The sequence below is a fragment of the Falco rusticolus genome, chromosome 2 (assembly GCF_015220075.1).
Source record: "Falco rusticolus isolate bFalRus1 chromosome 2, bFalRus1.pri, whole genome shotgun sequence".
In the NCBI taxonomy this organism is placed as follows: domain Eukaryota; kingdom Metazoa; phylum Chordata; class Aves; order Falconiformes; family Falconidae; genus Falco; species Falco rusticolus.
The window spans coordinates 112,138,449-112,160,841 of record NC_051188.1 but is presented as its reverse complement, the minus strand read 5'-3'; the positions used below and the strand labels follow the sequence as shown (position 1 = coordinate 112,160,841).

General features: G+C 35.4%; 1 protein-coding gene across 3 annotated transcripts in view; it reads right to left on the bottom strand.

Annotated features, from left to right (window-relative positions):
- Positions 1–22,393, bottom strand: part of CADM2 (cell adhesion molecule 2) — a 669,939-nt gene that overhangs the window by 227,381 nt on the left and 420,165 nt on the right. For 2 of the 3 annotated variants that reach the window (XM_037377971.1, XM_037377973.1), the window contains exon 2: positions 6,158–6,184. The exons of the other annotated variant lie outside the window; for it this stretch is intronic. In XM_037377971.1, coding sequence (XP_037233868.1) covers positions 6,158–6,184 — 27 coding nt within the window. The remainder of the gene's footprint in view (positions 1–6,157; positions 6,185–22,393) is intronic. 3 annotated transcript variants of the gene reach the window in all.

Here is a 22,393-nt window from a genome sequence, read left to right as displayed (position 1 = left end):
ATACTGAAGTAGATATATATTTATTTTTTTTTAAGTCTAATGTAATTGTATGTTTTATGCTATCTCACGGAAAACTGGAACTGAAATAATCTATGATCTTGATCGAACATGGACTTCTGCATTTAGAAGGATTTAAAAAACAAAAACAAACAACCAAACCCAACAAAACTAAATAAAATACCCAACAATTTTTTTACATTTAGAGACTAACCATTACATTGAAAATTCCACATTCTATTCACCAAATTAAAAGAAGAACTGGAGGAACACTGTAACAATTGCCTACCTAAATAAATTTCCCAAATACCTGCTCCTGTGTAAGTGTTAGCAATGTTTCATGTATGCCTTCACAGTCCTTCTGCACTCTTAATATGGGAATTTTCAAACTTATGGTTTTCTTTTTCTGTGCATTGTTGTCACAGACAAGCATCAAATCTTGTTCTTCATCACCACTTCCATCCCCATCAGAAACACCGAATATGAGAAAACTCTGGCCTTGAGTGCCATGAGAAACCACTGAGGAAAACCATGGCAGATGTAGGAATGATATCCAGACCTTTCAAAGTCACAGGTTTAGGCACTGGACATAATTTAATTAGCACAGAAAAGCACTGCATCTCAGAAGTTATGTACTGGAAGCAGTGACTTAACTACAGGGGAGGAAATACCAAACAGACAGTAAAGGAATGGTTATTAAGGCTTCACTAGCTCTGTTATTCCCCTCCAAAAGTACAATGATTTATAAATACCAAAGGTGCTTTTACTGCCTTACAATGACATATGAAAATTAGAGGGAAAAACTATACTTTGAATAAAAATATCAGCAGAATATTTTACAAAGAAGATCACCTTTTTTTTCAATAGCACTAGAAAATATCTGAAAAATTTCAATCAAGCTTCAGATCATGCTATGGTACTACAAGAGCCTTAGCAAGTTTTTTGTAATGACCTTGTATTAAAGGTGGAATCTGACAGGTTTTCATTTCCACATGTCTCAGTGGTGAAAGCTTGTAACCATAAGTAAATGTTCTTTCAAACTACTGTGAGTTATGGAGTTTCCCATGGCTTTGTATTGGATTCACACTTTCAACATCTGTATACTTCCACGAGTTTGTATTTTTTTCCACAACGTGTGTCATATTTATGTAAATTTTGCCATGAGTTATGTATCCCTCAATAAAAAAATAATAATAAAAATAAACAAACACAAAAAAACGCCCAAACAAAACAAAACAAAACAGAGCACCTCTGTTACAGTAGAGCTAATGCCTGACTGGTGTTAATAGCTGAAGAGCTCACAACTTTGTGAAGATAATGCAAAGACGACAAATAGCAGTATTTGGTCTCCTTTGTGTACATTTATTTCATCGTGTTCCTAACATGGGCAGCTGCTCTGTTACTTCTTGATTTCAGGAAAATATGGGATAGATAATACCTCAAAGGAGATATCTGCTTGGCTAGTTACATGTACGAAAGAGTCAAAAACATAGGTCTTCCACACAGGGAATACTGAGCAACACAATTTATCCTGGTTTGTCTGATTTTTCAGGCAAAGCAACGCGATGAATCAAACCTATTATTTACCAAGATGACAAACACTTATGTAGGGCAATGAAATAAACTTTATCATATGCTGTAAGAAAATCAGAGAGACAGTTGGGTAGAACATGACCATTGATGAAGATGCAGTGAATTCTTGATAAACAAATTGATTCCTCAGTAAAAGATAACATGAGTCATTGCACAACTATCCAGGCAGTAACAGTATATTTGTACAGCATTCTTCACACAATCCCTCCTGACTTAAACTTCAAATAAGCTGATACCAATTTTGTTGACATAATGAGAACAAACAAAATAAATCAAGTGAATGAAGTCCAGAGTGATCTTTGCCTCTTGGATGAGATGCATTTAGACGGTGTATCAACTGCTATGATGATTTATATTAGAGATCCAGTTGTATGCTTTAAGTAGTGTTGTTAAAGTTTAAATTTAATCTTCTGTTTCTGAAGGAAAATCAGTCTCCTCTTTTAAAAGCAAAGCATAAAAAACATACCTCTGTATTTGTAGAAGACATGACTAAAAGAAAAAAAAAGCACTTTTCCATGGAACGCAAAAATAATGACGATTTCTTTAGGACACATGGGATACAAGTCAAGAAAAGAGGCATCTCAAAAATCTCCTGGATATCCAACGGGCTATAGAAAATCAACCTATCAATATCAAACTTGTGAGGCAAGTGAATTAGTGTTAAAGGCATTTACAGTACTTAAAAGTGTAGCATTATCAGAAAAAAGTTTGATGGTAACCCCTATCAATAGGACATCCCCTAGAACCCACAGAACTACAGCTTTTACAACAGTTTTGGAGAGAGAACAAAGCGCTGTGTATGTATAGACTGAGTGGACGGTACAGTAGCACTTTGTTATAAAAAAACAGTGGGATCATGATATGAATGTTATTTCTCCCTGAGGAAATTAAAAATAGAATTTCATACACAGCTAAAATGGGGGAAAGAAGCATGGCAAAAATAGCTACCAATCCACCACATTTTTATGGAGATTGGATAGCACAAATCCTGCAATGTTAAGGCAGTTACATCTTCCCCTCTGCAAAGTATCTTCTTGGGACTTGGGACTCTTGGGAATTTCGCCATTTGTGATCTGTGGGCCTCAGGAGTCTTAGGAACAAGAAGGAATGTTGTACTTCCCAACAGGCAGTTAATAAAAGTTTTTTTTCTGGGGAACTTCCTTTCTCTTCCTGAAACAGCTGTTGGCCTTTTAATTTTTTTTTTAATAGGATATTATCATATTCTTCCACACAATTCCCAATACCAAAAAAAAAGACAACCCACAAAAAATCACCACCACCACCACCAGCCCCCTCATCCCCAACTATCATAAATTCCAATTTCAATTTTGAAGTCAAGTGCCTAACTTCATGAGGTTAGTGGGGCAGTTCTGGAAATAACTTTTTTAATACCAGCTGACACAGACTGTATCAGAAAAGTGAAAATGTGGACCACAGAACTCCATTTCTCCGCTAATTAGATTTGAATGAAGACACTTGGCCTCTCTCTTTCACCTGCTGACTAAGAATTGACACATCATTAGCAGCTATGACAGGACCACTGAGCCTGGAAACTGGTGTTAACTGCTGCCAGAAGGTAATCTGCAACAGTATTGTCACCAAAAACTCACAACAGCCCTTCTTAACCTTCTTAAGAGGTCAGAAGGTCTTCAAACCGGTGCTTTGATAGAGGAAATGCTCATTTATACAGCTCAAGTTGAACAAATCTCATCTGGTGTATTTAGGAACAGTCCTTAAAACATTCATATACCGAAACCACTCTAGTCAGTCTGAGATTTTCAGGTGACATCTTTGGTTTTTGCTTCACCATATTCAGCACTACGAATGACCATTTTTCTGTTTAATTTTTTACCCCTTACTCCTCCAAATCCTTCTGAACTAGATTTCTTGAAAATGTCGCAAGTATTATGTTCAGAACATGACTGTTCTGTGGCAGCATCTGTGGCAACCCAAGGTAGTCCAAAGGAAGAGCCTTCCTTCTATGTAAAATCCAAGTATTTGCTCTTTTAGGACACCACCAAAAATTTTCATGTACTTTCTTCTAGGCAACAGAAAGTATTAAAAAGAAATCAGAAAACCATGGTAAAATAAAGCCACGATAGCGCAAATTTAACCTGGAACTGTGGAATCTCTGACCCTTAGATACTTCAATTCGACTGGAAGGCTCTGGGCAACCAGATCTGAGTGGGTCTTACATGGTGGCTAGGTCCAGATGACCTGCAGACCAAGTGACCTTCCAAACTAAACTGATTCTAAGTGCCACAAAGTAAGGGTCAGCTAGAGAGTTCAACAGTTGCTTTACACCACTTAATATAAACACCCTCCAACAGCCTGAGAAAATGCTTAAGGGAACAGTGCTGAATGCAATGTTTGAGAACAAGGCCTCTGATATTCTGCTTATAGACGACAACGGAGACCAGCAGCAGTTTTCTCACTCTAACAAAGCACAAACAAAATTTCAAGACAGGTGGTCCGGTCCAACAGTGTATCACCCAATAACATGACCCTCAGACCCCAGGGAAGGCATTAGCATCAACTTCACCTCACTGCAAATGACAGCACAAACACCAAACGTTCAGAAAGGAAACTTGAAGATACATAAATAGGAGCACAGATTTAAAAGTCCTGGATTTCAGGGAGATAAATCCCCAAAAAGAAACTTCTGCAGCAAAGCGTTCTCTTGGTTGTGAGTTGCTGTTTCCAGTGTTGTGTTAGACAACTGCTTGCCAGCTGTTCTTCAAAAGGAGGAACAGATCCTTCTTTACTGCTCGGACAGAGCAATGTGAAAAGCAGTAAGATGTCAGCTACTTTATGTCTTCTACCACAGGGGGTTACAAGATGGGTCCTATGCTTTTGGTAAAAGAGAACCGTTGCAGGACTGAATTCCTTGTAGATATCGGGTACGTCTGTCACAGGGCTGTTCAGCACCAAAGGAAAAGCTGATGACTTCCTGAAGTCACTGTGCAACTCAGCAAGAGAGCTCCAAAGATAATGTATAGCTACAGATTATGAGATTTCCTCTTATCACGGTGCCAAACCCTGTTTACTATATATAGTTTCAGCTGTTTATTCAATATGAATGTGCACTTCTGAATTAAGAGTGTGCTCACAGATGAGTGGGGCCCATGAGTAATTCTGACTCATAATTCCTGTGCCTCCAGGGCAGTTTCTGTGTGAATGGCAATATATGAGTACATCAAGTAATTGCTGAATACTGATGAGATTATGCTTATTTGTGCTTAAAGTTTGTTTCCGTGGATGGTTTTTTGTTTGTTGTTGTTTGGTTTTTTTTTTAGATTTATTATGAAAGTCTTAAACTCCTGACCACTGTTACACAGCACCACAGAGGAGTATATGGCAGTACAGAAAAGAGTAAAGCAAACTTCATAGCATGCACAGACGAATATGTGAATTCATCATCTACTCCCCTCACTCAGGACATCCAATGCATGCAGTTTCTGAGAAAAAGAATTTACAAAAAGCCATGCAAGGGTTTAAAAAAACAAAACGCCACAACTTGAGCAGTATTTTAGTTATTGAATTAATTATTCTAACACATAAACACCATCAGTTGTCTGTGTTTTCTTTGATCACTATTATTGTTCCACATCTTCAAGCTAGACAATGTATATAATTGAACCTCAGGAACACTGTGAATACTGGAGTTCTTAATGTCCACACTGCATGTACCCAAGCATAAACATTTGCCTTAAAATCCTATGTTTAATTATCAAACGACTTTATCTACCGGAAATGATAGATGAATTTAGTAAAATAAAACTTTTCATGATTTTATATGAAAATATATGTTCACATATATATGCACACATATGTATATATAAACATGTATGCATACATTTATACGTATATGCAAGAAAAAATACACCCTTCAGGTTACATTTGCTACATCACTGCTTCATTGAAATTCAGGAACTGTTTTAAGGCACAACTGACCTTACATGATTAGTTCTGAAAGGTTTACTTCTTTGCCACACTGATTTGTGACAATCACCTTGCTGCTCTGAAGTCATAAATCTCTGCAGACATTATAGGATGCCTCTCTCTATATTGGCATGCTATCAGAAACAGTGATGATCATTTTATACTACTGCAAAAAGATGGGGAACGCTTAGGAGACACTTCTGTTCATTGTTCTCTGTTCAGATATTTATGACTATATCTAGAGATAAAAAAATATAAATTGCATTTACATATTTATGAGCACTTTGATGCAATATCTTCATTTCGATCAAAATGCCATCAATAACCCTACGTTACTATAATGCAAGTCAGAAATCTAACTACAATACATTTGGTTTTATCTTTTTTCTAAGAACTTCCTAAATTAAAACTAGTAACAAAATAGAGTATGAGTAGCGATGACTGATAAACAATGAAAATAGTCTGCACTTAGGGGCAACTACAAAATGGTAAAAACCTAATCTCTTATACCATGAGACCTAAAAATATCTTTCTTCATTTTGAGAAGCAGAAAAAAACCTTGTGAGAAAATATGTGGGCTGCAGAACCATGCAATGCAAATTGAAGAGTGCAGGCAGAAACTCACCTCTAGCTTTGTTCTTTGTAGCAGCCACTGGCAGCAAGGAAAAGATTGCACAAGAAGAAGAGAACAAAGATAGATTAGACAGAAGATTGAGCAAGTTAAGAATACAGAGAAACTTTATCACTATTGATTCAAAGCTAACAAACACCGTTTCTAGGATTATTTGACCTATTTATTTGAGAAACTGCAGTACTAGGAGATAGTCAGATCTATGATTCTGTCAGATGATGTGTGTTGAGAATTTAGAAAATATATCACAAAACACACTCAGAAAGCATGGCGAGAAGTGCAGAAAAATCATGGACCATTACTCACAAGTAAGTGAGAACATATGCACACAGATTTGTGAATTCTGAAACTTACAGCACAATTTGCCTTGCTTCATTCTGAAGTATATTCTGAAGTACCTAAACCTTACGTCATTCCCTTGCTCCTATCTCTTAAACCACCATTCACCTGTGAAGCTCATGCAAACAAACATCAGTTAAGCTGCTGTTACCATTATTAATAACCTATGTTATACGGTTGTTGTTTTCCTTCACTGAAGTCTGTATCTTCGGATTGTTTGTGCATTGTAACGGAGCATGCAAGGCAGAAGGAGCAGACAATACTTTAACAAGCAGTGATCAGTGTTCAGACTCAGAGAAAAAGGGACAGACACTACAGCCTTCTTGCATCTCCCGAAGCAACCGTTTAATGCTGTGAGTTCTAAAGGGATAACACGGTCACAAAAACGATAGCTTAAAATGTTCTGCTATCATCTGCCCTACTGCCAGATCAACAGAATCATTACTTTCTGTTTTCTGAGGCTTATAGATAATGTTGCTGAAATATAATATTAATCAGAACCTGAAGAGAAAATGGAATCACTGTTGTACTGTACACTGTTATATACACTGTTAGCTGTAAATTACACAGAAGATAATACCCACAAGTCTTTAAACTCTCAAGAGCACTCTGAACAGGCATTCATTTAAGATCATTTTCATAAAAAAGGTACCTCAGAAAAAAACCCCGTAATTCTTCTTCTGCTGGCCCTTCTAAGGCAGAGCTACATGAACAATTCAAAGGCAGCTAGAATTGTGACCAAAAGACAGAAGAAAAAAAACAAAAAAAAAGGAGAAAGACCAAAATCCCTTTCTGCTTTCCCTGCTTCTGTTGTTCACACCGAAAGGTTCTATGTCAGTTTTTGTTGGTTTTGTTTTTTTCACCTTACCTAGTCAGATGCCTCACCAATCGATCGCTACTTAGACAAGTAAAAAAAGCATGGCAGTAAAGGCCAAGTTGCCATACATGAAGAAATTGTTGAAATAATAAAACTTCTAACTGTATGAATGCATTAAAAAATGTCAGTTCTCTAGATTTTTTCCTTGACTTTTTTTGTGTTTTTTTTTTTTAAATTATTATTATTATTTTTTATTATTCCTTCACTGATTCCTTCTCTATTTCCAGATGTACTATTCTGCATTGTCATCATTCTCCTGGCAGTGGAAACTAAGCAAAAAAGAAAAGCAGTCCCGTGATGAATGAAATCAGCTGTACTCCATGGAAGAGCTCTGCTTTGGTGGAGGTACAACAAATCATGATGCTTCTGCAGAGCTCTTTAAATATGGGTGTTCAACAACACATATTCACCCACAAAACAGCCAGTAAATCTTACATGCAATAAAAATTGCTCCTGTAGTAAACAAAATTAATGGTGCCATTCTAATTTTGTAATAAGTGAACAGTTTCTCCTTCATGCAAATATAAGTTGATAATGAATGCGTTGAGTTCATCAGCCTGTTCATTTTCTTATGCTTCCCCTTCTTTTTCAGTCCTGAGAATTACATCTACATGAATGCATTGTCACTTTGAGCCAGAATAAACATAAGAAAGGTCTGGAGGAAACACACCCTCCCCCAGTGATTAAAAAGCAACAGGGGACTTTATAATCACATTATTCATTCAGAATAATATATATATGTGTGTGTGTATATGAAAATTAAATATGTACTTTTAATTGTTCAGAATATAAACACACAGATATATGCATATGTGAATTATATAATCTTTGTGTATGGAGATATATATATGTATATATATATATATGTATGTATATATATATAACACACACACATGTATAGTAAAAGAATCCAACCGTTCTATGATTAGACAGCTTTATTTTGAAGCATGAGCACTAGGTAGAGAATGATTACCTATCATGTATCAGTAAATAAAGAAAAGATATAAATGAGGTTGTACATTATAATTGGAAGTAGGACAGGTTACTAAGCTTGTTAGTCCAATTATAACTCTCTGCAAATCCACTAATAGAGGACTAGATGACAGTAACCTTCTTAAAAATGTCATGTTTGATACTTGTAAGTTTTTCCATTGACAGCACAGTCCAATTACAAGTCAATTCGTAAAGTTCAAACTGCACAACAGCCAAATTAGCTGAAAATGGTCTTTCAAGATATAATTCTGCCTACAGAAGGGAACTAGCTGGAGCTGTTTCCATCAATGACCCATCTTTTTGATACCTAGCATGAGGGAAAATTCCTTTTCATTGTCATCATTGAGGCCAGTGTTTCTTTTCTCAAAGGTGAAATATTTTTTCTCTTCCCTCTCTAGTCTCCTTGTCACTCTGCTGTAAAGAGAAGACAATTTTCAACCTATATCCAATATGTTTGAGATTTTTTATCCACCTCTTCTTCTTCTTAATAAATGAAAAGTCATAGGAGGAGACAAGTATAGATAAATGTTTCAAATCAGCATCATCAAGACTGAAATTTAGCAGAGGAAGGCTGATCTCTTGGTTAGAGCACCAGATATGGGATAACTTCGCTTTTTATGCCACAGAAGTCAGTTACAAAAGAATTGTGGGTTTCAACAAACAACATTACAAAGGATCTACATTTGCTTTACGTGCTCAGCAAGTCAACTGATTTCTCTGCATTTCACATAACATGTTCTCTTTTTCCCCACCTAGACTTCCTTGCTTGCTGCCTGAAGAGACAAGCTCTTCAAAAAGCTCTTCTCGAAGCAGTATACTTGTAGGATACTAATTTGAAACGTCTGTAACACAATTAGAATGGATTTGGTCTGGCCAGTAATTATTTATGGGTACAATGTAACATGAAAAGGAGAATTTACTGTATTTGGCTGGCACTTACTTTACTTGGCTAAATTAACAAGCCAGTTGGGAAACTGGTAAAAAGGAAAGACAATGACTACTGGTATTTCCCCATGTTCAAGGATTTCTTTAAAAACAGAGAACACATTTACAAGGGCATTTTTCTTTCGTTACTCTGCCTTGCCTTTCTTAGGAAATTGATTTTGGATAAGGAGGCATACTACAGAAAAGTGTGAACAGTGACCTTTGCTGGAATTTAAGGAAGATTTCAAAGACCAGAGAGTAAAGACAAAGAGCGAAGAAACACCATATTCTCAAAAGTCAGGCTGAAAAGTATGACAGAGCCACTAGATTTCTAGGTAAGATTGAGAAACAAACAACAACAAAAAATATCAACAACTCTCTTCTAGTAATCCTTAGTTCTATCAAGATTAAAAAACATTTTATTTTTCTGAAGGCTTTTCTGGTCACAGCATATGAAAAAAAAAAAAAAAGTTGGCTAGTAAGGAAAGGTCTGGGAGTGAGGGGATCACAGAGCAGCAAAAAGTCACGGTCAGAAATCTCGGGAGAGTCCACCCCGAGGGATCAGGAAAGGGGAGGAAAATTGTGCCAAGTCCTGAATCGTGGCAGTTAATTTTCACAGAACTTACGTTTCTAGGGCATTTTAACACCAGAAAAGCATTTCAGCTGTAGCTGTTTTGCTGAAACAATGTTTTTAAAAAAATCATTGCCTGAATGTAAAAAGCTGGATTCAAATTTCAAAAGCTCTAATACACCCTTTCTCTCAAATATCAATAATACATTGTGCTTTATTTTTCTGTGATATATCTTTCTGACTTCTTGCTTTTTGTATGCCAACAATTGTTAAATTACATTCTTTGATAAATGGTGGCTCCAACTTGTTCAATATTTTCTCCACCACTCAGCTGTCTCTATGCTGTTCAATTTTGTGGACATTTTTAGACAGATTTGATATAGCATTTATTTTATTTTTCTCGTATATGTGATTTATTATTCGATTTGGGGTTTTGTCTTTTGTCTTTGGAAAAAAACATGTCCTTCCAATTACTTCAATAGCTCAATAAAGATAAAAAAGGGGGAAAAGTATTTCCCCCAGATGTCCAGCTTACCTAACCTTTTACTTCACAAAACAAGGAGAAAGAAAAAGAATAAAAGTGAAAGGTTTGAGGTCAGTGTTTTGTTCTCATTTCACCTATTACAGGTACTAAGAACACAGCTAGAGGAAAAACCAGCAAAATATCTAAATGTTATAATGACTAAATAGCTCTTTTCAAGAAAAGAAACAAGATGAAAGTCACAATTATGAAGTACATTGCATTGATTTTCTCCTGAATACAGAAACCTACAGTTCCAGGAAATCCAGAGGTCCTCTCATCTTCAGTAATACATTAAGATATCAACAATGCATATGATGGACATATTTATTCATCTGTACTTTTACTACAGTCTTAAAAACTTTAGCAATCAAGCAATACTAAAAATTATCAGAGAAGAAGCATACATTAAAAAAACCCCAAACAAACCTCCCTCCCCAACACTCCCAACATATAATGCAGATTGCCAATTCTCAAAAGAAATGGGGTTATTTTTACACTACCTAAATTTGGATTATTTTTTTTTTAATTTGATGATGATGATAACTACAGCTTTTTTTTTTTTTTTTTTTTTTTTTTCCCTTTTTTTTCCCTTTGGATAAACCGATGTATTATCACTGGTCATTTAGGTCACCTAAATGCCAGCTCTGATTCTCTAACTGGAATTAGAGAAAGCTCCTCTGTGTGACAGAAGGCTTAGCAGGATCATGTTCTCCACAGTATAATGCAAATTATTAGGCTCTCACACGCAGAGACCCATTCAAAGCAAAGGTCCCAGTATGTACCGTAACACAGCATGCTCTACCACCGCCTTTTCAACAACAGCATTTTCCAAAAGCCACTGAAGAAGAAAGAAACCACCGCCGTCACCTGAAATTCTTGGTGGGACTTTGAGACTCCTGCATTCAGGAAGATATTGCTGCCTAGTCGTGGAGAGGCCAAAAGATGACAGAGAAACATGGGACCCTGGAAGGTTCTTTTAGATTAGGATACCATTAAAAAAACCCTAATTACACCTTCATAGCTAAATTTGTTTACTTCTGATTTTTTGACCTCTCGTTTGATTGCCTTTATTGATATGCCTTTGCATTTTGTAGTGAATATTCTTCTTTGCCCCTAAGTTCTGCACACTCTTCTCATGGAGATTTCTACAGTACTAGTTAGTAGCATTTGCAGATATAATTAGAATGCATATATTCCTAGATAAGTCTTCATCTCTTTATTTGTATAACCACTAAAGGTCTGTGCAGTCATGCATATGGAATTATATGGAGTTAAAACATGCAAACTTCTATTATTTATTATACATTTGCATCATTCTATCTATGACATAAGTTCCTAAGATGACATCAGGTAACTTCCCTCAGAAAGAGACACATTTCACTTACTAACATAATCGTTCAATCTTTGAAAAAACAAGAAGCTTTTTCATTCATTTAATACATTTTTCCCTCAGGGTTTAGGAGAAAAAATACAAGTGAAGTGGTATGCAAAATAATATGTGATTCTGCAATGACAAAGATTTGATTCATTTCTTTTATTGCAACTATAACATTAATGGGTATAAATATGGTATGTATTTAATATGTGCTGTATACTAGGGATTACGTATATGGTTATTTGTAATAATTTTTCCTTTTGGAACATACAATGAACTGTTGAAGAAACAACTGAAAAGGGGACAAAAATGCAAATACAGAAGGCTTGTGAATAGTCCAGCTACTGCATCCTCTGGGTTTGAAGCAGCATGAGTTATGTTTGGACTTCTTTTAACAGATTGCTTAACATATTGTGAAAACCTTTGGTGACAGGGATTCCAAAAGCTGTCCAGGTAATCTGTTTTAGTGCATAGTTTTCCTCTCAATGGCAAATTGATTTCCTGACATATAACCTAACCATAATATGTAAGAAACTAGCCCAATTACTTAACCCTTCTCATACCTTTCATGAGTATAAATAACAACAGAACACATACCCCTTCAACGTAACCCTTTGCAAATTTGAAGACTTAAGATTTCTCCTGCGTGCCTAAACAATCATGTTCTTCCACTTTCTTAACATATGCTTTTCAACTTCCTTTTTACTGTCTTTCCTTTTTTTTTTTTTGCCCCATGAATTTTTTACAATTCATTTACATTGTTTTAAAATCAGGCAAGATATCCAGCTGAAGTGGCACTAGGGCAAAGTGGAATAAATACTTATGATGCCTTCCACCTAGCTCTTTGGCTGTGCACTGCAAAAGAGCAATTGCCTCTAAGAGAACAGCATCACATTGTGTTCCGCAATGATCCCTTAGTCCTCCTTTCCATATTGTTGTACACCTGCCTATTGACTATTTCACTTTCACATATTTATTTTATAATTTCTAAATATCAGGCTTCACTCCTGTCTTTAGAAGATTCTGCTGCTTTCAAGTTTCTTCCCCATCTTGAAAAATAACCCAGTCGTCTAATTCCATGAATAAATACTAACTTGGCTCTTAATCTATGAAATACAAACCTATTTCAGATATACATACTGTACCACAGTATTTTTACATATTTGCTACTCTATTGAATATAATAATTCCTGACAGCAGTAGCAGATGTTCAAATGCAAGATTAACAAAGATGTAAAGGAATTCGACTGTGTTCAGCGTTTTTACATTCAGCCCATAATTAGCAAAAAAACATAAATAGCAACTTGTTGCTAAACAAAACCAAACTAATCCATTGTACCTCATGTCCCTCCTACACAAACACTGTAAAACCTGTAAGCAAGACAAACATACTACATAAACTAACATGCTGATTGAAATGACAAACCAGTACTATATACTACTGCATCTAGCAAATATACAAACTGACCATACATCCTGGGCAATAATAGTGGGCTCTTCCGTTACTAAATGATAAACAAAAAATCAAAACAGCAGCTGCTGTATGTTTTTTACTGTGCTCTGTGAGAAAAAAAGTAACATTTACAGAAGTTGTTTTTAAAGCAGACTTTTCTGTATACGCAGAAACTCTAGAAACTCTATTAAATTCTGTTTTACAGAAAATGTAAATGAAAGAAAATGTGGTGAAAGAGCACAGACTTCAGTGTTTTGGTTTTCCCCCAGCAATATCGCTCTACAATTCAATGTCAGGTAATGACAGAATATTTTCTGGTGTTCAGAATCTTTTCTTTCTAACCCAACAGAATACAGATTTGCAAAATAGTAATTACTGAACCCAGATAATGAGAAGCAATTCATATACTGGAATGGAAAAGCTGAAATGACTGTAAGCATCTTTCAAACTTCCTAATATGCTGCTAAAAACATTAAATATTTTAAAACTGTGACTAGATTATCACATGCAATGACTTTTATTATGCCATACTAATCACAAGGTATTGAAGAACATACAGCTTCATTCTATTTTTGAAAAGTAGACTATAAATATAGTAATTTTGTTCTCGATACTCATTATAACTGGCATGATGGAGATCAGCAGAAGCATTTTATAATCTAAACATCACTAGAGTTCAGGATTCCAGCTGTAGCTGATTCAAATTAGCAGCTGGAAACAGATAACAGTATTATTTGTGTATAGCGAAACTAGAAGATGAGTATAGTCATGCCCTAAAGGCTCCTTTTAAAGACATCCAGACAACATGATTTGCCTGTCCCAAAATGCCAACTTTATGCATGTTATACTAGAGCTGGACACATCAAGCAACACAAGTTGCAAGTAAGCAATTTCATAATTTGCTGGGATTCCATAAACATCACACAAATTTAATTTGCAAATAAATAATACAGTTTGCAAACAGGAGTAAATGCAATTTTTATATTTATTTATCAAGGTAATAGAATGTTTTAAAAAGGGTGTATAAAAGCAACTCCAAAGTAGTGGAATGATGAACTCCACGAGTCTGTAAGTGTGGTTCTGTCAGGCAGAGATACAAGTACTCAGTTCTGCCCTCAAGATCTCTTTTAACAGGTATTTCAAAACTTAAACCAAATATTTGAAAATCTTTGACATTCAATCAGCAACTCAGACAACCTATCAAAATTGTTTGTCATGCAAAATGCGCATACACACAATTGCCCAGCTTCCCTGTTTATGTCAGGTCTCCAGAACGAGTAGAAAGGAAAATGTCCTGCTTGGATACACTTAGCAAACTGCTTAGGCACAGCTTGGCTGTCATCACATACCTGACTGGGCACAATCAGCTGTAAGCAGTGAGCTTACATTTCTTCTCACATCTGCAGATCAGTGCATGTAAAACACCTGAAACTGTGCCTCGTCCATGTTGCTAAACCCAAGAGCAACCTGTGACATTCAGGTCTCATGGTAGGTTTTGGGGGTTTGTTTGTTTGTTAATATAGATGCTCTCCTACATTATTACAAACACATTTTCTGAGTCTATGATGCTTATATACATTAATTACCATTCACACTCCACAGATCTGATAACCCACAAAGCTTTATGTGTTCTCCTTTTTGAAAATAAGCCCTATACAACCACGATGAAATCAGAAACATTATAATCAAAACCAAGGACCTAGGTAGGCAGGCAAACAGCTAGAGTTCTCCTTATGTTACTTCTACATTCAACTAATTAATCTACTGCAAACCCTAAGAATGTTTTGAGAAGGCAACTGGCTTTCATCGCACGGTTACTCCTCCTTCCCTTCCCCCCTTCCCCTTTTTTTTTTTTTTTTTTATTTACTAAATATCATAGCCCATGGGATGTCTGCATAAAGTATACACCTGTATAAAAAGTATTACATCACTTCAAAAACAGACCTCCTGTATGAAATGATTTCTGAATAAGGTTAAGGTGCGTATTAAAGGCCACTGGGACAGCAATTGAAGCATGTGGAAACAAGCACATAACTTAAAGGACAGAGAATGAAAACCTTGAACAGAAAAGTAAGATTCCCACACACCACCAAAAAAATTTAATAAATTATCAATTTAGGCTTTTTTGAGATATCAGAAGGCAGACTTGGGTACCTGGCAAGACTGGTGAAACAATACCATAATAAGGGAAGTGCAGAGCTCAATCAACAGGATTTTCATAAATTTACATGGATGTCAGTAAATATGTGCTAAATCTAAACTCTTTTCCAGTTGGAGAATGGGAATTTCAGATAGTGACTTTTCAGTGATGATTTTATTCAGCCATTAAAAATTCTGCACATAATTTTCTTCACCACCACTTAAAATCACTGCAGGTGACACGTCAAGAAATACACTGGAAAGTTTAACCCTTGTCTTGACCTGACACATTATAGCCATTCCTCCTGAGACCTGGAGAGTAAGTTTCAATATTCTAGAACATGGCTCCTTTGGAAGCAGTGAGCCTTACCTTACAGAATAATTTAGAGACATTAAAATACCTTCCAAATTGAGGAACTGTATGCATTACTCCTGAAAATAGCTATTTATATGTGATGATAATTTGATGAAAATTCTATTAATTAAAAATGCATAATATTATACATATTAAAATTTGCCTTAATTTCTGAAGAGTAATGAAACCAATTTGCTCAGCAATTTTTCATTTATCAAAGCAAATTAAAAACTTTAACCTTATCTATACAGTAATCAAAATCTAAAAATGTAATTTATGTCTTTATGAGTAAAGTGGTGAAGGTGTAATAGCAAATCAATCATGGCGGTTTTTTAAGACCCCTAGAGAACAAAATAAAACTTATGCTAAAGTAGTACTAACCACACTCAAACAAGCTGGTTTCAAACACATACTTCATTATTGCTTCTTCAAAACAAGGCAGACAGACACATTGCTTTCCATATGAATTATTCATTGCATCTGCACCCAGTTTGGATGATGTGGAACTGAGGGTGAATATTTCAACATGATCATATTGCTGTTAGTGAAGTAATATCAAAAAAAGAACTCCTGCTTTTTTTTTTTAATGTGATTTACTGCCATTTTTCTACATTTTTCTGACAGTTCAAGAAACATGAGTAAAATGTAAGTAAACAATTAAGACTGCATACTATATCTAAAGTTCAAGTATTTGACCAAGAATTTATCATCTGCTATTCATAATCATATTAAAACATAAGGCTAAGTACTATCTTGTTCTTTACATCTAACTTCACAAAAAAGGACTCTGCTTCAGTCTCAGAAATAGAAAAGACTCACTGCCACTCAATTTTGTCAGCTAATATAAAATTTGATGCTTACTATTGCTGTTAGGGTGAAAGGTTGCCTTGGCAATACTTATTGAGCAAGACATATTTTTGTAGCTTGGATGAGACATTTAAATGACAGATTATTTTTACAGAGGTGCACTGTCCAAAGATAAATTTCATCCTTACTATAGATATTTTTGACCTCACACCACGTTTCATTGCATGTTTGAAATTTTACCTATCTGCATTAAATTCACAATTGACTAGTCATATTAAAAACCATTTCATTTCCTGTATGTAGTTCTAATCTCCCTGTCTGGTTTTAAATGTATACATGTGTTGCATATACAAACGAATGCAGTAAAATTTGTCAGCCATTCTACATCTTCCCCATAGTTACAAGAAACATAGCTGAAAATTCACAAACTCAAACAACTCACAATTCCAGACTTAAGAACTTACATGCACCCCTCACCCCTTTTTGTATAAAGAAATATATGCTGATCATGCTCTATTAGAATGAGACTGCAGAAACGAATATGCAGAACCTACAAGCATATGCCTGAATATTCAGAATTTGAAAACTCATAAGACAGCCATTAGGCTTTTCAGGCAGAAAAAGTAATATTAAATTCAAAATCTTAAAAAACTTAAAGAAATTAAAAAAATAGTTTTGAAGAAGCCATAATTGTTCAAATATGTTCAAATATGATACTCTTAATTGCAACTTGAGTTGCAATTTTGTTTGATCTGAGCATTAAAAACATTGCTATTCCTCCTTTAATTATAATGCCATTCTACTGAAATTGTTTGTAGGCAAGATTCATTTAAGAGTTGATCTACATTTACAGCAGCTGTCAGTAGTCCTGGCTCTCCATATCACTCTCAGGTTACTATATGCAATAATACGTCTAAAATGTTGGTATTAAAAAAGCTGGAAGCAGTGTCTGTAAGGGAATATGTAATCTGGAAGCTTTTTGCAGCAAGAAAAAACAAAGTGATTTTTAACACTGGGGACTAAGCTCATGGGCTGAGAAGCTCTGCTTAGGTGGTCAGCAATTAATGTCAGAAAATTACATTTCTATTTAAACTCCCTTCAGCTTGCATTTCATCTGCATTAGATTCAAAAGGGGTGGCTCACAATTTGCCAGTTCAAGAACATCCACAGGCTGCTGACATGAGCTGTTGACATGGTTGTCACAGCTTTGTTCTGTATCGGAGCCTTTCATTACACACCCTTCTCTCCTGGTCTTTAGTGTACGTGTTGGCATTGGTTCCAAAATAGACCAGATGCATTTCATCAACTGCTCAGTTCTGTCTATGAGTCATCAAAATAAGGACTTATTAGAGAACATCTTCATCAGGGTGTGTGTACGCAGTCACAGTATAGTCAGCATATGCACCTGGCAAGCAGACTCACTAATGACGGCACATGGTCCACTGCAGAGAAAGCACCAAATGAGTGAGGCTAGAAAGGACCGAAGTGAGAAAAACAACATCCTGCAAGTTCTTCTGCTTTGGTAGAATGAAAATTAAAAGAGTGAAGCATCACAGCTTGTAGACAGCACAGGATCTTTAAAAACTGAGTCTAGGAGATGTAGCAAGTTAATAAATTGAGATGAATTAAAAAATAATAGAAGACAAAAGAAAAAGATCTTCAGAGTTAAGAAGAAAAACTAAAAACCAGGGAAATAAAAAAGATGACATGAGAGAAAAGAGGGGGGAAAAAAAGAACAAAACAAAAAAAGCCAAGATTAAGTGGAAAGAAGGGAAGACAATTAAATTCTAAGATCCAGATCACAAAACTCAGAGAAACAAATGTATATGAAACATACTACTACAGAAATCTCAAAATTTTGAAGTCCAGTCATCTGTATTTTCAGCATTTCAAGATTGAGAAAGTATTTCTAAAGCAGTAAGAGATACAGTATACACGAAGAATGACTTAACCTCTACAGTAACTGTAAATTAATACTTAACATAGTAACACAACAGGAAAGTTTTCAACTTACTAAAAATTGCTTGTTTACTATCATTACAATGGTCTCCGCCTGTGCTCGTTCCAACACTGCCACAAAGTTGTTACATTACTCACTTTATATAAACAAACTCCCTGCTTACACGTAAGGAATAAGCAAATAAGCGTGCTTCTTGCACTTCTCAGTTCTCATGTTTCTTTTTCCCTTCACATCAGTGAAAACACTCCCAGAACTTAAAAGAATATGAATGTATAACTATTTATATATAAATTTAAGATATATATTTGTACATCTAAGATAACCATATTCTGTTATAGAAACTTACTAATTATGGTAATTATAAAATATGTAACATCACTATACAATAGATAACATCCATTATTATATTCTATGAAAAAATCTCCTATGAAAGCAATTTATGTGTGAGATATTGGTATGAATGATATACTATATAACTTATAAAAGTGTGTGTGTCCACACACACATTACTGCCTGTAAAGTGTAATGCATTTTGGTACATATGAACGATGAATGAAATCCAATTAGAGTAACATGTACAGTCAATTGAAAAATGAAAGATGAAAACACTTTCGTGGAATCCTTTTGAGAAATTTTAGAATAATATTTTTTTAGGAAATTAATGGAACCAAGTATAGTCTGAGTGACTTTTTAAAGGAAATGTTGAAATTCTTGGAGTAATCCTCTTAATTACGACTTCTGAAGTAAAATATTATTAGGACTTCTATGATGAAAAATGTGTTACAGTAAAGAAATGCTTTGTGAACCCAGTACATTTCTGAACGGTACAACAACTGCATATTGAGTCTTTATAGTATTTTGATTCATAGTGTGAGTTTGAAAACATCCTGAAGATGTTTCATATGAAGAACATATCCCAGACAAATAACTACCCATGGTATCCCTCATTAATGCAAACCGAAATCCTCCCAGGGAGAAGAGAAGGAAAAAAAAAAAAAAGGAAAAAGACCAAAAGACCAAACACTAAAGAAGCCTGCAAGACAGATGAAGAAGTTACTATTGGGTATTTCTAACTCATTCCTTGACACCTCTGCCAACATGCATCTTCTAGACAACATTATTACACAATTACAACAAACTAAACAAGCACACAAACCCCCTTTACAGCAGAATAGTGTTTATATACAGCGTTTAGCTTGAATCATTGCTGGAAATAGAGGAAATGTTTTGAAATGTCACCTTTTTGTAGTAAAAACATTGTACAATAAAGTATTCTCAGTGAAAGAATGCAAAAAGGAAGGTGATGTTGCTATTTTTGTTTTGCCAGCGCAGCACAGCCAAAAGAGATTTGTAGTTCAGTGACGGAGCAGCAGAGCAAACTCCAGCTGTGAACATGTGCTCTGTGAGATTCAACCAGGACCCTAGCAGCTAACTGGGTAGCTCACCAAATTATACCAACATGTTCTTGCCTTGCCCACCTCTTGGAGCATGCCAAGGCAGATGGCAACAACAGAGGCATCCCCGTTCTTATCCTAGGAAACCAAACAAACATTTCAGGGCCACTCCTGAGGAGTTTGTACATGCACCTCTTTCATATTCAGTACAACTCTTGCAGTTTAGAAGTTTGCACATGCAGTCAGTCACAGCATAAATAGAAATTGGCAACACAACTATGACTACTCCTCCTTAAAAACCTCATAAGCCTTCTCTTCAAAGAGATTTATGAATAATGGGAACTAAATAATTCATGGCACTGCAGATGCCAGTCCAAATAGCCTCTTCCTTTTTAAGGTTTCAGTTTGTAGATGTGTGATCAAAAGCCTTCATCAGTCATGATAGTGGCATTTGTACTCAGTCCAAACAAACCGTATTTGCATCTGAATGTTTTTCATTGAAATGAGAGATATAATATGCAAGCCAAGTTCCAACTAAAAGGCGTTTTACGCTATTTAAATTCAGTCAAATTAAAGGCTGAATGCAACCTAAAAGGTCTACTCTCAGAACAGTAATTTGACACATCATAAATAAGACACATTTTTTGTTAAGAGTACCTCAGCACTTGTCTGAAAATTTTACACAGCATCCTAACAGTGCTGCCTCTTGAGGAATAACACAGAAAATTCCTACATATAAAGTCATGAAGCAAAGAGAAGCTTAATACACTGCCTCCAGTGCAGATTTCACTTGTACGCAGTAACATGACAGCAAGCACGTAAAAGTAGTTGCTCTGCGAAGGCAATGTTAACCCGGAAGAACTTGCTACTACATCTTTGAGCAAATACCTGCACGTCTTGTATATCAAATTATCTCCCTATATAATTAACCCTGTTTATTAGTAAAGTGAAGATCAGTCTTTGCCATGTCCATTGTCCAGCTTTACTACTATAGTTAGAAGTACCACAAGCCGTCCCTCGAAAAATAACAAAGGCAAAAAAACCAGTCCATAAACGTCTCAATTATTAAATGTGGAAGAAGTCTCAGATATTTCACCTTGGGAAGAAAAAAAGCAGCAGGACAAATTAAAATTCTTGTTTATGCCAAGGGGAAATAAACACTACTCTCATGAATTGGGGTTAACACTAAGATTAAAAAGTCTATTAAGTGCTTAAATTACCTCTTCTTATGAACCTAAGTGTGGATAAAAAAGATAATTCTTTTTAATTATTATGGGGGTTACTGCTGTTAAACTCTTATTGTTTCCCCCTCTTTTTTTTTTTTTTTTAGGAAGTCTTCCTACTGTATTTAGCAATGACATGAGCTGGTGAAAGAAGGAAATCAGATATTATGTAAGACCCTATAATGATGCATGTCACAGGTCAGTCTTTTCATCTGAAGTACATCTGGGCTGCTGTTCCTTTGGGTTTGTCTGGTTCTAGTTGTTTGGCTTATTTAAAACAACAATATATCAGCTTGCTTACAGAACCCCCTGATATTGTTATCTAGAATGTATTATATTGAGGTCTTAATTTTAAAGTCCTTAATTTAGTAATTAGTATATGCACCACATACGAGATACACTGTGATGATCCTATTGATGTTTATATTCAATCATATACAACCTATTTAAATATTTAGAGAATGTTTGATTTTAAGGTATCGCTGATTTTGATATGGAAAGAGTTTACATGAATAAAGGGTAATGAAAGGAGGAGGAATGTACGCTAGAAAGCAGGGCTACTCCACAGCACGAAGGTACAGACTTCTCAGGAAAACAATAGGGAATGGCTTGTGGCAGACTAGCACAACACAGCACCAACACTGTGAATGTTAATGAGTAAAGCCAAGGAATAACGCTGGAACATCATATATTGGAAGATGACACTGATGAGGGCAGATGTAGAAAAATGATTATCAACTTCAGACCCCTAGAGCAGCACGAATGAAATGACATCCTTGTGTTCTGGGAAATAAAACAGGCAACTTGGATAGAAATAAAGACAGCCTTTAATTATCTAAAAGTAAATTGGGAGCAGCCCATGATAATTCAGAAGTGGCATTATTATAGAACACAATGCAGAGTTAATTCAGAAATCAGTTTGTTCAAAAACATCAACAGCTGGGTTTAATAATAGGCACAATGAATCAGAAATGAAGAAAAGCTTGAGACAGAAGATTATTGAGCAATTCCAATCATATTATTAGATTTACAACTAAACAATAGCAAAGGACCTGTATGTTAGAATTATTTAAAGGAAAACAATAATTTGGATTGATGAGCTGCAAGAGCGTCAAAAATGAACATTTTTACAGTGCTGTTTTGACTAGTTGTGTTTCAGAGATGTTTGGTTATGCTTTCACCATGGCAAAGGTGACTTTCCCATTCCTTCATTATTTTTTAAATACAATAAATGCTGTCTTGACACCAGACCAAAGTATCATTAAAATGAAAAAAAAAAAAAAAGCTTTAATGTTAA